The sequence below is a fragment of the Oncorhynchus mykiss genome, chromosome 3, assembly GCF_057628025.1.
Source record: "Oncorhynchus mykiss isolate SJ-2025 chromosome 3, ASM5762802v1, whole genome shotgun sequence".
In the NCBI taxonomy this organism is placed as follows: domain Eukaryota; kingdom Metazoa; phylum Chordata; class Actinopteri; order Salmoniformes; family Salmonidae; genus Oncorhynchus; species Oncorhynchus mykiss.
Genome location: NC_143024.1, coordinates 94,130,341 through 94,145,881, shown reverse-complemented (window position 1 = coordinate 94,145,881; position 15,541 = coordinate 94,130,341). Strand labels below are relative to the sequence as shown.

Here is a 15,541-nt window from a genome sequence, read left to right as displayed (position 1 = left end):
CTAGCGAGCAAGCGTTTTAGCCAGGTAGCCTAGGACAACAAAAACTATAAGTGTGTACTGTATGACAGAGTGAAAGACCGTTTCAGCAGCATGAAAGAGAGGAGGATGGCGTTGGTGTTTCTCTACAAGTAGGGTGAGTCAACATGTTTTCTACTCGCACGAACGCACACACACACACACACACACACACACACACACACACACACACACACACACACACACACACACACACAAAACCCAGAAATCAGAACCATGGACAGCCACATCATATTTAGCTTACGTTGATTGGACTACATAGTTTTTGGTATAATTTAGTTGTCACTGTATTAGACTAAGCAGAGATGATTTTATATTGAAATGGTGCTGGAATAGAGGAGGCAGCTCCTGTTTTCTGTGCGACCTGCGATAACTCTCTGTGGTTCTAAATCAATAGCAGTTTAGTGGTCCGAACGTGCTTGACCGTGCTGTAGGTCAGGTAACTGTCTGGTACTGTAGGTCAGGTAACTGTCTGGTACTCTACATTAACCAGGTAACTGTCTGGTACTGTACATTAACCAGGTAACTGTCTGGTACTGTAGGTCAGGTAACTGTCTGGTACTGTACATTAACCAGGTAACTGTCTGGTACTCTACATTAACCAGGTAACTGTCTGGTACTGTAGGTCAGGTAACTGTCTGGTACTCTACATTAACCAGGTAACTGTCTGGTACTGTACATTAACCAGGTAACTGTCTGGTACTGTAGGTCAGGTAACTGTCTGGTACTGTACATTAACCAGGTAACTGTCTGGTACTCTACATTAACCAGGTAACTGTCTGGTACTGTAGGTCAGGTAACTGTCTGGTACTCTACATTAACCAGGTAACTGTCTGGTACTGTACATTAACCAGGTAACTGTCTGGTACTGTAGGTCAGGTAACTGTCTGGTACTGTACATTAACCAGGTAACTGTCTGGTACTCTACATTAACCAGGTAACTGTCTGGTACTGTAGGTCAGGTAACTGTCTGGTACTCTACATTAACCAGGTAACTGTCTGGTACTGTAGGTCAGGTAACTGTCTGGTACTCTACATTAACCAGGTAACTGTCTGGTACTGTAGGTCAGGTAACTAACTGTCTGGTACTGTACATTAACCAGGTAACTGTCTGGTACTGTAGGTCAGGTAACTAACTGTCTGGTACTGTAGGTCAGGTAACTAACTGTCTGGTACTCTACATTAACCAGGTAACTGTCTGGTACTGTAGGTCAGGTAACTAACTGTCTGGTACTGTACATTAACCAGGTAACTGTCTGGTACTGTAGGTCAGGTAACTGTCTGGTACTCTACATTAACCAGGTAACTGTCTGGTACTGTAGGTCAGGTAACTAACTGTCTGGTACTGTAGGTCAGGTAACTGTCTGGTACTCTACATTAACCAGGTAACTGTCTGGTACTGTAGGTCAGGTAACTAACTGTCTGGTACTGTACATTAACCAGGTAACTGTCTGGTACTGTAGGTCAGGTAACTGTCTGGTACTCTACATTAACCAGGTAACTGTCTGGTACTGTACAGTAACTTGACCGTGCTGTAGGTCAGGTAAACTGTCTGGTACTGTAGGTCAGGTAACTGTCTGGTACTGTACATTAACTTGACTGTGCTGTAGGTCAGGTAACTAACTGTCTGGTACTGTAGGTCAGATAACTGTCTGGTACTGTAGGTCAGGTAACTGTCTGGTACTGTACATTAACTTGACTGTGCTGTAGGTCAGGTAACTGTCTGGTACTGTAGGTCAGGTAACTAACTGTCTGGTACTGTACATTAACTTGACTGTGCTGTAGGTCAGGTAACTAACTGTCTGGTACTGTACAGTAACTTGACTGTGCTGTAGGTCAGGTAACTAACTGTCTGGTACTGTACAGTAACTTGACCGTGCTGTAGGTCAGGTAACTGTCTGGTACTGTAGGTCAGGTAACTAACTGTCTGGTACTGTACATTAACTTGACTGTGCTGTAGGTCAGGTAACTAACTGTCTGGTACTGTACAGTAACTTGACCGTGCTGTAGAACTGTCTGGTACTGTAGGTCAGGTAACTGTCTGGTACTGTACATGCAATATGCTGTTGTGGACTTCACTGGACAGAAGTTGCTAGCCGGGTTTTGTTATAAAACAAAGGTGTGGTTGAATTTATTCTTATTGTCTCGGGCCTCTAATATATATCAGGGTCACAAGGCATATGAACTAACAGGTTATAGAGAGAACAATGCAATTATCACAACACGTAGTATGTTATATGGTTGTAATATGGGGGGAGGGGGCTTGGCCTCCCCAGTGATTTTACCCACGCACTGCTACTGAATTTAATACATGTGCAAATATGGTTTCAACATGTGAAATTTAACCTGAACTTGTGAAAATAGCTATTTCACATATGAAACTGGTTGATTAGACGTTGTTTCTACGTCATTTGAACAACTGGGATTCGATGTGATTCAACTGAATAAACATGAAAGGGGAAAGGCATTCAACTGAAATGTGTCTTCCTGCATTTAACCTGAATCAGAGAGGTGTGTCTTCCTGCATTTAACCCAACCCCTCTGAATTAGAGAGGTGTGTCTTCCTGCATTTAACCCAACCCCTCTGAATTAGAGAGGTGTGTCTTCCTGCATTTAACCCAACCCCTCTGAATTAGAGAGGTGTGTCTTCCTGCATTTAACCCAACCCCTCTGAATCAGAGAGGTGTGTCTTCCTGCATTTAACCCAACCCCTCTGAATTAGAGAGGTGTGTCTTCCTGCATTTAACCCAACCCCTCTGAATTAGAGAGGTGTGTCTTCCTGCATTTAACCCAACCCCTCTGAATTAGAGAGGTGTGTCTTCCTGCATTTAACCCAACCCCTCGGAATCAGAGAGGTGTGTCTTCCTGCATTTAACCCAACCCCTCTGAATCAGAGAGGTGTGTCTTCCACATTTAACCCCACCCCTCTGAGTCAGAGAGGTGTGTCTTCCTGCATTTAACCCAACCCCTCTGAATCAGAGAGGTGTGTCTTCCTGCATTTAACCCAACCCCTCTGTATCAGAGAGGTGTGTCTTCCTGCATTTAACCCAACCCCTCTGAATCAGAGAGGTGTGTCTTCCACATTTAACCCAACCCCTCTGAATCAGAGAGGTGTGTCTTCCTGCATTTAACCCAACCCCTCTGAATCAGAGAGGTGTGTCTTCCACATTTAACCCAACCCCTCTGAATCAGAGAGGTGCGAAAAAACTGATTGGATTTGCAAAAAGTCATCAGCGTACAGGAATTTGTTGATTTGACTCTGAATTCACGTTAATTTGGCAACTTAAAACTAGATGTTGTAGTGACCTCTGTGTCCAGTGGGACAGCTTTCACTCTGGTTTAACCTGGCCAGCTGAATACATTGGTTCCTAATGGTTACCTGTCAGTATTATGGGATGTAGACATTGGTTCCTAAAGGTTACCTGTCAGTATTATGGGATGTAGGGATGTAGACATTGGTTCCTAATGTTTACCTGTCAGTATTATGGAATGTAGGGATGTAGACATTGGTTCCTAATGGTTACCTGTCAGTATTATGGGATGTAGGGATGTAGACATTGGTTCCTAATGGTTACCTGTCAGTATTATGGGATGTAGACACAAGCATTTCGCTACACTCGCATTAACATCTGCTAACCATGTGTATGTGACAAATAAAATTTGATTTGATTTGGTTCCTAATGGTTACCTGTCAGTATTATGGGATGTAGGGATGTAGACATTGGTTCCTAATGTTTACCTGTCAGTATTATGGGATGTAGGGATGTAGACATTGGTTCCTAATGGTTACCTGTCAGTATTATGGGATGTAGGGATGTAGACATTGGTTCCTAATGGTTACCTGTCAGTATTATGGGATGTAGACATTGGTTCCTAATGGTTACCTGTCAGTATTATGGGATGTAGACATTGGTTCCTAATGGTTACCTGTCAGTATTATGGGATATAAACATTTGGTTGCTAATGGTTACCTGTCAGTATTATGGGATGTTGGGATGTAGACATTGGTTCCTAATGGTTACCTGTCAATATTATGGGATGTAGACATTGGTTTCTAATGGTTACCTGTCAGTATTATGGGATGTAGACATTGGTTCCTAATGGTTACCTGTCAGTATTATGGGATATAAACATTTGGTTGCTAATGGTTACCTGTCAGTATTATGGGATGTAGACATTGGTTCCAATGGTTACCTGTCAGTATTATGGGATGTAGGGATGTAGACATTGGTTCCTAATGGTTACCTACCAGTATTATGAGATGTAGGGATGTAGACATTGGTTCCTAATGGTTACCTGTCAGTATTATGGGATGTAGGGATATAGACATTGGTTCCTAATGGTTACCTGTCAATATTATGGGATGTAGACATTGGTTCCTAATGGTTACCTGTCAGTATTATGGGATGTAGACCATGGTTCCTAATGGTTACCTGTCAGTATTATGGGATGTAGGGATGTAGACATTGGTTCCTAATGGCTACCTGTCAGTATTATGGGATGTAGGGATGTAGACATTGGTTCCTAATGGTTACCTGTCAGTATTATGGGATGTAGGGATGTAGACATTGGTTCCTAATGGTTACCTGTCAGTATTATGGGATGTAGGGATGTAGACATTGGTTCCTAATGGTTACCTGTCAGTATTATGGGATGTATACATTGGTTCCAATGGTTACCTGTCAGTATTATGGGATGTAGGGATGTAGACATTGGTTCCTAATGGTTACCTGTCAGTATTATGGGATGTAGGGATGTAGACATTGGTTCCTAATGGTTACCTGTCAGTTTTATGGGATGTAGGGATGTAGACATTGGTTCCTAATGGTTACCTGTCAGTTTTATGGGATGTAGGGATGTAGACATTGGTTCCTAATGGTTACCTGTCAGTATTATGGGATGTAGACATTGGTTCCTAATGGTTACCTGTCAGTATTATGGGATGTAGACCATGGTTCCTAATGGTTACCTGTCAGTATTATGGGATGTAGGGATGTAGACATTGGTTCCTAATGGTTACCTGTCAGTATTATGGGATGTAGGGATGTAGACATTGGTTCCTAATGGTTACCTGTCAGTATTATGGGATGTAGGGATGTAGACATTGGTTCCTAATGGTTACCTGCCAGTATTATGGGATGTAGGGATGTAGACATTGGTTACTAGTCAGTATTATGGGATGTGAATGGAAAAGAACACAGTCAGACCCCTTTATGCTGTTGCACCACATCACGATAGAGATTTAATTACATACGATGAGTGAAAAATATTTTTATAGTTGTTTTCTATGTGTTTGCTACATTAATAAACATATAATAAATAATCAGGTGAATTATTTACAATAAACACAGAGGTTTTACAGTAACATTATTAAAGACACTAATTGATATGATTCAGATGTGAGTGATTAGGTAGTCAGTGTACAGTAATAGTTCAATTACAAAATGGATATAAATAAATCATTGGGCTTAGAGTTAAACTTAGAGGTAAACGCCAGCCCCTTAGAGAAACTGGTGTAACGTATTGTACACTAGGGTTTAGTTACAGTTTAATAACAGACAATCATGTTAGAGGTAAACGCCAGCCCCTTAGAGAAACTGGTGTAACGTATTGTACACTAGGGTTTAGTTACAGTTTAATAACAGACAATCATGTTAGAGGTAAACGCCAGCCCCTTAGAGAAACTGGTGTAACGTATTGTACACTAGGGTTTAGTTACAGTTTAATAACAGACAATCATGTTAGAGGTAAACGCCAGCCCCTTAGAGAAACTGGTGTAACGTATTGTACACTAGGGTTTAGTTACAGTTTAATAACAGACAATCATGTTAGAGGTAAACGCCAGCCCCTTAGAGAAACTGGTGTAGCGTATCGTACACTAGTATGTCACTCACTTCATCCTTACCATAGTGAGGGTCTCTGTCTTCCTGCATAAACAAGCCACGGGCCTCATGCTGTTATGTTATATGGATGTATACCTTCTAGAGTACAATGTGGTTTTAAACAACATCTCCATGACAACAGAACATGAGGGATCATGGTAATACAACATCTCCATGACACCAGAACAGGAGGGATCATGGTAATATAACATCTCCATGACAACATCACCATGACAACAGAACAGGAGGGATCATGGTAATATAACATCTCCATGACAACAGAACAGGAGGGATCATGGTAATACAACATCTCCATGACACCAGAACAGGAGGGATCATGGTAATATAACATCTCCATGACAACATCACCATGACAACAGAACAGGAGGGATCATGGTAATATAACATCTCCATAACAACAGAACAGGAGGGATCATGGTAATACAACATCTCCATGACACCAGAACAGGAGGGATCATGGTAATACAACATCTCCATGACAACATCACCATGACAACAGAACAGGAGGGATCATGGTAATATAACATCTCCATGACAACAGAACAGGAGGGATCATGGTAATACAACATCTCCATGACAACAGAACAGGAGGGATCATGGTAATTGTAATATCTCTAGTGAGACATGTCTGAGACTGAGAATCAGAGAAAGGAGAAATGTTACAGAATCAAGTCACAGTATTTTAAGACCAAATCTCAATCTAAAATTGAATAACAAGACACTGTAAAGGGGTCCTACTGTACATTTAAAGTGTTTTTGCCTGAACGGAATAATCTACAGGATTTTTTAAAACCTCATTTAATTTCATTATGATAGCAGCCTGGCCTCAGATCTGTTTGTACGGTCTTGCTGACTCCTATGGTCATTGGTGTAATAGTAATGGACTCTGGGAAATGTAGTTCCTCCCTGGTTGTGTATCTGGATGTAGAGGAAGGGTTAATAATGGCCATAGAAATAGAATTACTAGATCGTCAACAACCCGTCAGACCACAGCAGTGGGAATGGTACAATCATGGGGGACACTCAATATGGCCGTCATTGGTATTATGATGCATAACTTTCATGGTAATTCTAGTTGTAAGGTTCTGGCACACGAGGTGGTAGAGGTGGTAGACACATGGTTCACTGTGGCAGAGCCTTCAGGATGGCATTGACCTCTTCTGCCACGGCAGTCAGTGCAAACTCAAACTGATCCTGAAGAGGGTGCCAGAAAGCGAGGGAGACTGTCAGAGATACAAACGCACGCATGCACGCACACAGACAGATCATGCTGCTGCCATGAGATGTATAGTTGAGAAGGCCATACCTTGGTGCGGACTAAGTTCGGTCTCTGATCCCGAATGTGTTCCAATGTCGCAGCAATATCAATCTCCTTCACGCCTGGAAACACACAGTACGCATTACGACATATCACATTCGCCAACAAGGAATCTCTGACTCGTAATACTATCCTGGTGTCTATCCAGTGATATAAACTACAAGGCCAGACTATCAAAGACGTCTGACAAGATCAAGATGTCTGACTCACCCTTAGCCATGCGATTGAGGACCATGTCAATAAGGATGTAGGTTCCCGTTCTGCCAGTGCCGTCACTGTACGAGACAGGGAATACCTCGTCAGATCACACGGCACGTCATAAAGACCGCAGAAATGGGATCTATAGAACGGGTGTCCCTATTCAATGATGTCATAATGGGTGGACAGGCAGACATTGCGTGTGTACCCATGAGTTTTCCAGTCAAATTGTCAGGGTTAGAGGTTCCAAGACCCTTTTAAAAACGTTTTTTAATTAAAAAAAAAATGTAATCTAATTGTAACATTATGTCATAAAGCGCACATTTTAAACTTACAAAAATAACATGTTTTCCAATATAAAAGAGGTTAAAGAAAATATATATATATTGTAAGTGCCTATTAAGTGTAAAATAAAGTAACAGACTACTGTAATTTCATCTTAAATCAGCCAAAAATCCCCTCGTGACAGAGGGAATGGACTCTTCTGTCTAATTGGGAACGGCAATCGAATGCCAGCTTCACTATTTTTTTATTTTTTTTGTCAAAACGTTTCTCTCTAAGGGTAGTAGGGTTGACGTGCTACGTTTGACCCGTTCTGTGTTTCCTCCACAAAGGACAAAGAGGCTAAAGGCTAAAACAAGAAGAGTACAACCTGCTTTTACACTATGATTTGACTATTAGATGTTTCAGTGTTTCTTTTGAAAATTTGTTTCAAAAATAAATTGTTTCTCCATATTAAAATGAGAGTTCAGTTCACAAAACAGGGTTGATCTTAAAATGATGGACAGACGTAAATTAATAATCTTCAATAATTACTTTGCCAAAGCAACAAAATAAACTAGGGATTTACAATGATGATGACAACTTTGAGAATTTTTTTGAGGGGGTTTAAGTGGGTTAAAATCTTCTTGGAAGTCACAGAAGATGCACAGAGGGACATGTCAAATGCTGAACTATTTGCACTTCAGCAAGTCTTCATTCATATTTACAATCAGATTTATTATGGTCTATATTAAAAGAGCCCTTCATTTAATATAACATGTTTGTTTTTTAAATTCAATATTGTTGCACAATTTCTACTTAAAATATCAAAAGGGATGCAAATGTCTGTTCTACCTGTTTGTGCTGCACAGCCAACTTCTATGGCCCTTTGTCGATGAAGACACTGAGCTAAATTTACCTGCAGTGGACGATGATGGGGCAGGATCGAGCTCTGTAGCACCTATTCACCTTCCTGTTGGAGGGAGGCAGAGGACAGGAAGGGAGGAAGGGAGAGAGAGAGGGGTGGGTGGGAGAGAGGGAGGGGTGGGTGGGAGAGAGGGAGGGGTGGGAGAGAGGGAGGAGGAGGTGGGAGTGAGGGAGGGAGGGGGTGGGAGTGAGGGAGGGAGGGGGTGAGAGAGAGGGAGGGGTGGGTGGGAGAGAGTGAGGGGTGGGAGAGAGGGAGGGGTGGGTGGGTGGGAGAGAGGGAGGGGGTGGGAGAGAGGGAGGGGAGGGAGAGAGGGAGAGAGGGAGGGGGTGGGAGAGAGGGAGGGGAGGGAGAGAGGGGGTGGGAGAGAGGGAGGGAGGAGGGATAGAGAATATTTCATAAAATATCATTTTAGCTGACAAGTTTAAATTGGGTACTGCAGTACTGTGTTACATTTCTACTGTACTGATCTTAAACCATACACAGAAAAACAAAATGCCAAACTCTGCCTGCCTAAAGGATAACAATTCAAGTTAGTTATAAAACAATAGTCTTTGAGGTTGAGGTTAGAGAAGCTCAACCCTTCAGTGGACAGGACAGAAAGTGAGGGAGGAGTAGAGGAGGGAAGGAAGAAAGGGATGATGGAAGGAAGGAAGGAAGAATGGATAAAAGGAAGGAAGGTTAGAAGGAAGGATGGATGGAAGGAAGGAAGAATGGAAGGTTAGAAGGAAGGATGGAAGGAAGGAAAGATGGAAGGATGGAAAAAAGGATGGAAGGATGTAAGGAAGATTAGAAGGAAGGATGGAAGGAAGGAAAGATGGAAGGAAGGTTAGTAGGAAGGATGGAAGGAAGGAAAGATGGAAGGAAGGAAAGATGGAAGGAAAGATGGAAGGAAGGATGGAAGGAAGGAAGGATGGAAGAAAATAAGAAAGGGGGAGGAGACTGATGGACTATCCGGCCAGCGTCGACTCCTGCTGCAGTCACACCTGCCAATAATCATTTTTGTGACTATGCAACTGGACCCAGACTACTAGCTGCAAATCACAAAAATGACACTGGGAGATGTGGGAACCCCAAGGGCCAATAGCTGACCACCGTCACTGAGAGAGAGGGACGGAGACATATAGATGGTTGGAACGAGAGATGGCTAGAGGAAGAGAGGGACAATCAGGGAGGGACAACTAAAAATGAAGGCTAATATACAGTACACAGGTTTCATTAATCCTGTCAGGGTCAAGGGTCAAGGAGGCTAGGTCATACAGGACCCTATGGGGCATCACTGGCCATATGATAGTGAAAAGGACATCACGCTGTTTGCTTAGCGAGTACCGCTTCCTCCCGATTCGGCTCATACCCGAGGCTCTAACCCTGGACCTCTGCCTTGCAAACAGACACGACCGCCCTCCCGAAGCTTCTTATCCTATTCGGCAGTGCAAGAGGAGACACCTGAGGCTGAGGAGTGAGTTTCACAGACCCCCATCTGCTACTAGGTTACAGCTACAGTATCATACACAGTAGAACCAGGGAGACAGGGACACATAGACCGGATAGGTGCAGTGAAGTATATTGTCACATAGACCAGATAGGTGCAGTGAAATATATTGACACATAGACCAGATAGGTGCAGTGAAATATATTGTTTTACAATGAGTGAAATATATTGACACATAGACCAGATAGGTGCAGTGAAATATATTGTCACATAGACCAGAAAGGTGCAGTGAAATATATTGTCACATAGACCAGATAGGTGCAGTGAAATATATTGTTTTACAATGAGTGAAATATATTGACACATAGACCAGATAGGTGCAGTGAAAAATATTGTCACATAGACCAGATAGGTGCAGTGAAATATATTAACACATAGACCAGATAGGTGCAGTGAAATATATTGTCACATAGACCAGATAGGTGCAGTGAAATATATTGACACACAGACCAGATAGGTGCAGTGAAATATATTGTTTTACAGTGAGTGAAATATATTGACACATAGACCAGATAGGTGCAGTGAAATATATTGACACATAGACCAGATAGGTGCAGTGAAATATATTGTTTTACAGTGAGTGAAATATATTGTCACATAGACTGGATAGGTGCAGTGAAATATATTGACACATAGACCAGATAGGTGCAGTGAAATATATTGTTTTACAGTGAGTGAAATATATTGTCACATAGACCGGATAGGTGCAGTGAAATATATTGTCACAGACCGGATAGGTGCAGTGAAATATATTGTCACAGACCAGATAGGTGCAGTGAAATATATTGTTTTACATTGAGTGAAATATATTGACACATAGACCAGATAGGTGCAGTGAAATATATTGACACATAGACCACATAGGTGCAGTGAAATATATTGACACATAGACCAGATAGGTGCAGTGAAATATATTGTTTTACAGTGAGTGAAATATATTGACACATAGACCAGATAGGTGCAGTGAAATATATTGTCACATAGACCAGATAGGTGCAGTGAAATATATTAACACATAGACCAGATAGGTGCAGTGAAATATATTGTTTTACAATGAGTGAAATATATTGACACATAGACCAGATAGGTGCAGTGAAATATATTGTTTTACAGTGAGTGAAATATATTGTCACATAGACCAGATAGGTGCAGTGAAATATATTGTCACAGACCGGATAGGTGCAGTGAAATATATTGTCACATAGACCAGATAGGTGCAGTGAAATATATTGTTTTACAGTGAGTGAAATATATTGACACATAGACCAGATAGACCAGATAGGTGCAGTGAAATATATTGTTTTACAGTGTGAAATATATTGTCACATAGACCGGATAGGTGCAGTGAAATATATTGACACATAGACCAGATAGGTGCAGTGAAATATATTGACACATAGACCAGATAGGTGCAGTGAAATATATTGACACATAGACCAGATAGGTGCAGTGAAATATATTGACACATAGACCAGATAGGTGCAGTGAAATATATTGACACATAGACCAGATAGGTGCAGTGAAATATATTGACACATAGACCAGATAGGTGCAGTGAAATATATTGACACATAGACCACATAGGTGCAGTGAAATATATTGACACATAGACCAGATAGGTGCAGTGAAATATATTGTTTTACAGTGAGTGAAATATATTGTCACATAGACCGGATAGGTGCAGTGAAATATATTGACACATAGACCAGATAGGTGCAGTGAAATATATTGTTTTACAGTGAGTGAAATATATTGTCACATAGACCGGATAGGTGCAGTGAAATATATTGACACATAGATCAGATAGGTGCAGTGAAATATATTGTCACAGACCGGATAGGTGCAGTGAAATATATTGTCACAGACCAGATAGGTGCAGTGAAATATATTGTTTTACATTGAGTGAAATATATTGACACATAGACCAGATAGGTGCAGTGAAATATATTGTCACATAGACCAGATAGGTGCAGTGAAATATATTGATTTACAGTGAGTGAAATATATTGTCACATAGACCAGATAGGTGCAGTGAAATATATTGACACATAGACCAGATAGGTCCAGTGAAATATATTGTCACATAGACCAGATAGGTGCAGTGAAATATATTGACACATAGACCAGATAGGTCCAGTGAAATATATTGACACATAGACCAGATAGGTCCAGTGAAATATATTGACACAGACCAGATAGGTGCAGTGAAATATATTGACACATAGACCAGATAGGTGCAGTGAAATATATTGACACATAGACCAGATAGGTGCAGTGAAATATATTGTTTTACAGTGAGTGAAATATATTGTCACATAGACCAAATAGGTGCAGTGAAATATATTGTTTTACAGTGAGTGAAATATATTGACACATAGACCAGATAGGTGCAGTGAAATATATTGACACATAGACCAGATAGGTGCAGTGAAATATATTGACACAGACCACATAGGTGCAGTGAAATATATTGTCACATAGACCAGATAGGTGCAGTGAAATATATTGACACATAGACCAGATAGGTGCAGTGAAATATATTGACACATAGACCAGATAGGTGCAGTGAAATATATTGTTTTACAGTGAGTGAAATATATTGTCACATAGACCAGATAGGTGCAGTGAAATATATTGTTTTACAGTGAGTGAAATATGTTGACACATAGACCAGATAGGTGCAGTGAAATATATTGATACATAGACCAGATAGGTGCAGTGAAATATATTGACACATAGACCAGATAGGTCCAGTGAAATATATTGACACATAGACCAGATAGGTGCAGTGAAATATATTGAGACATAGACCAGATAGGTCCAGTGAAATATATTGATACATAGACCAGATAGGTTCAGTGAAATATATTGACACATAGACCGGATAGGTGCAGTGAAATATATTGACACATAGGCCAGATAGGTGCAGTGAAATATATTGACACATAGACCAGATAGGTGCAGTGAAATATATTGATACATAGACCACATAGGTGCAGTGAAATATATTGACACATATACCACATAGGTGCAGTGAAATATATTGTTTTACATTGAGTGAAATATATTGACACAGACCAGATAGGTGCAGTGAAATATATTGTCACATAGACCAGATAGGTGCAGTGAAATATATTGACACAGACCAGATAGGTGCAGTGAAATATATTGACACATAGACCAGATAGGTGCAGTGAAATATATTGACACATAGACCAAATAGGTGCAGTTAAATATATTGATTTACAGTGAGTGAAATATATTGACACATAGACCAGATAGGTGCAGTGAAATATATTGATTTACAGTGAGTGAAATATATTGACAAATAGACCAGATAGGTGCAGTGAAATATATTGATTTACAGTGAGTGAAATATATTGACAAATAGACCAGATAGGTGCAGTGAAATATATTGTCACATAGACCGGATAGGTGCAGTGAAATATATTGACACATAGACCAGATAGGTGCAGTGAAATATATTGTCACATAGACCAGATAGGTGCAGTGAAATATATTGACACATAGACCAGATAGGTGCAGTGAAATATATTGATACATAGACCAGATAGGTGCAGTGAAATATATTGTCACATAGACCAGATAGGTCCAGTGAAATATATTGTCACATAGACCGGATAGGTGCAGTGAAATATATTGACACATAGACCACATAGGTGCAGTGAAATATATTGTCACATAGACCAGATAGGTGCAGTGAAATATATTGTTTTACAGTGAGTGAAATATATTGACACATAGACCAGATAGGTGCAGTGAAATATATTGACACATAGGTGCAGTGAAATATATTGACACATAGACCAGATAGGTCCAGTGAAATATATTGACACATAGACCAGATAGGTGCAGTGAAATATATTGACACATAGACCAGATAGGTGCAGTGAAATATATTGACACATAGACCAGATAGGTCCAGTGAAATATATTGACACATAGACCAGATAGGTGCAGTGAAATATATTGTCACATAGACCAGATAGGTGCAGTGAAATATATTGTCACATAGACCAGATAGGTGCAGTGAAATATATTGTTTTACAGTGTCAGGCATATAGTAGTATGGCGCACCTGGGGCAAATTAGGGCCAAGTGTCTTGCTCAAGGACACATTGACAGAATTTTTCACCTTGACGGCTCTGATATTTATATCAGCAACCTTTCAGTTACTGGCCCAAAGCTCTAACCTCGAGGTTATTTGCAGTACCTGCGGAAGTCCAGCAGAGGGCGTGTGGAGGTAGGGATTCCGTTGGAGGGCCAGCTGAGCAGGTGGAACTGTGTCAAGGTACGAGTCTCCTGGGTCTGAACGTTCTTCAGGTAGAAACTACGAACCAGGAAGTCTTTACACCAGATGTGTTCAGAGACCAAATTCACCTGGTAGGGAATATCCATAGAGATATGTAATACAAATTCACCTGGTAGAAAATTTTTGCTCTGACCTGGGAACTGTGAAAAGACCCCTGGTGGCATGTCTGGTGGAGTAAGTGTTGGTGTCAGTGCTGTGTGTAAATTGACTATGTAAACAATTTGGGATTTTCAACACATTCATTTTTCTCCTCAACTCTTAGCCAAGAGAGACTGGCAGCATAGTATTTATATCAGCCCTCTGATTACAATGAAGAGCAAGACGTGCCGCTCGGTTCTGGACCAGCTGCAGCTTAACTAGGTCTTTCTTTGCAGCACTGGACCACATGACTGGACAATAATCAAGACAAGATAAAACTAGAGCCTGCAGGACTTGCTTTTTGGAGTGTGGGGTCAAAAAAGCAGAGCAGATCTCTTTATTACGGACAGACCTCTCCCCCATTTCTTTATTACGGACAGACATCTCCCCATCTCTTTATTACGGACAGACCTCTCTCCATCTCTTTATTACGGACAGACCTCTCCCCCATCTCTTTATTAGGGACAGACCTCTCCCCATCTCTATATTACAGACAGACCTCTCCCCATCTCTTTATTACGGACAGACCTCTCTCCATCTCTTTATTACGGACAGACCTCTCCCCCATCTCTTTATTACAGACAGACCTCTCCCCATCTCTATATTACGGACAGACCTCTCCCCCATCTCTTTATTACAGACAGACCTCTCTCCATCTCTTTATTACGGACAGACCTCTCCCCCATCTCTTTATTACAGACAGACCTCTCCTCATCTCTTTATTACGGACAGACCTCTCCCCATCTCTTTATTACAGACAGACCTCTCCCCATCTCTTTATTAGGGACAGACCTCTCCCCATCTCTTTATTACAGACAGACCTCTCCTCATCTCTTTATTACAGACAGACCTCTCCCCATCTCTTTATTACAGACAGACCTCTCCCCATCTCTTTATTAGGGACAGACCTCTCCCCATCTCTTTATTACAGACAGACC

At 41.0% G+C, this 15,541-nt stretch overlaps 1 protein-coding gene across 1 annotated transcript in view; it reads right to left on the bottom strand.

Moving 5' to 3' along the window:
- Positions 1-5,252: 5,252 nt before the first annotated feature.
- LOC110504940 (receptor-type tyrosine-protein phosphatase-like N) overlaps positions 5,253-15,541 on the bottom strand; it is a 233,826-nt gene continuing 223,537 nt past the window's right edge. The window contains exons 18-22 of the mRNA XM_036965260.2: positions 14,367-14,533; positions 8,636-8,689; positions 7,468-7,532; positions 7,246-7,319; positions 5,253-7,133 (exon numbers count right to left, since the gene is read on the bottom strand). Coding sequence (XP_036821155.2) covers positions 7,062-7,133; positions 7,246-7,319; positions 7,468-7,532; positions 8,636-8,689; positions 14,367-14,533 — 432 coding nt within the window. The 3' untranslated portion in view covers positions 5,253-7,061. The remainder of the gene's footprint in view (positions 7,134-7,245; positions 7,320-7,467; positions 7,533-8,635; positions 8,690-14,366; positions 14,534-15,541) is intronic.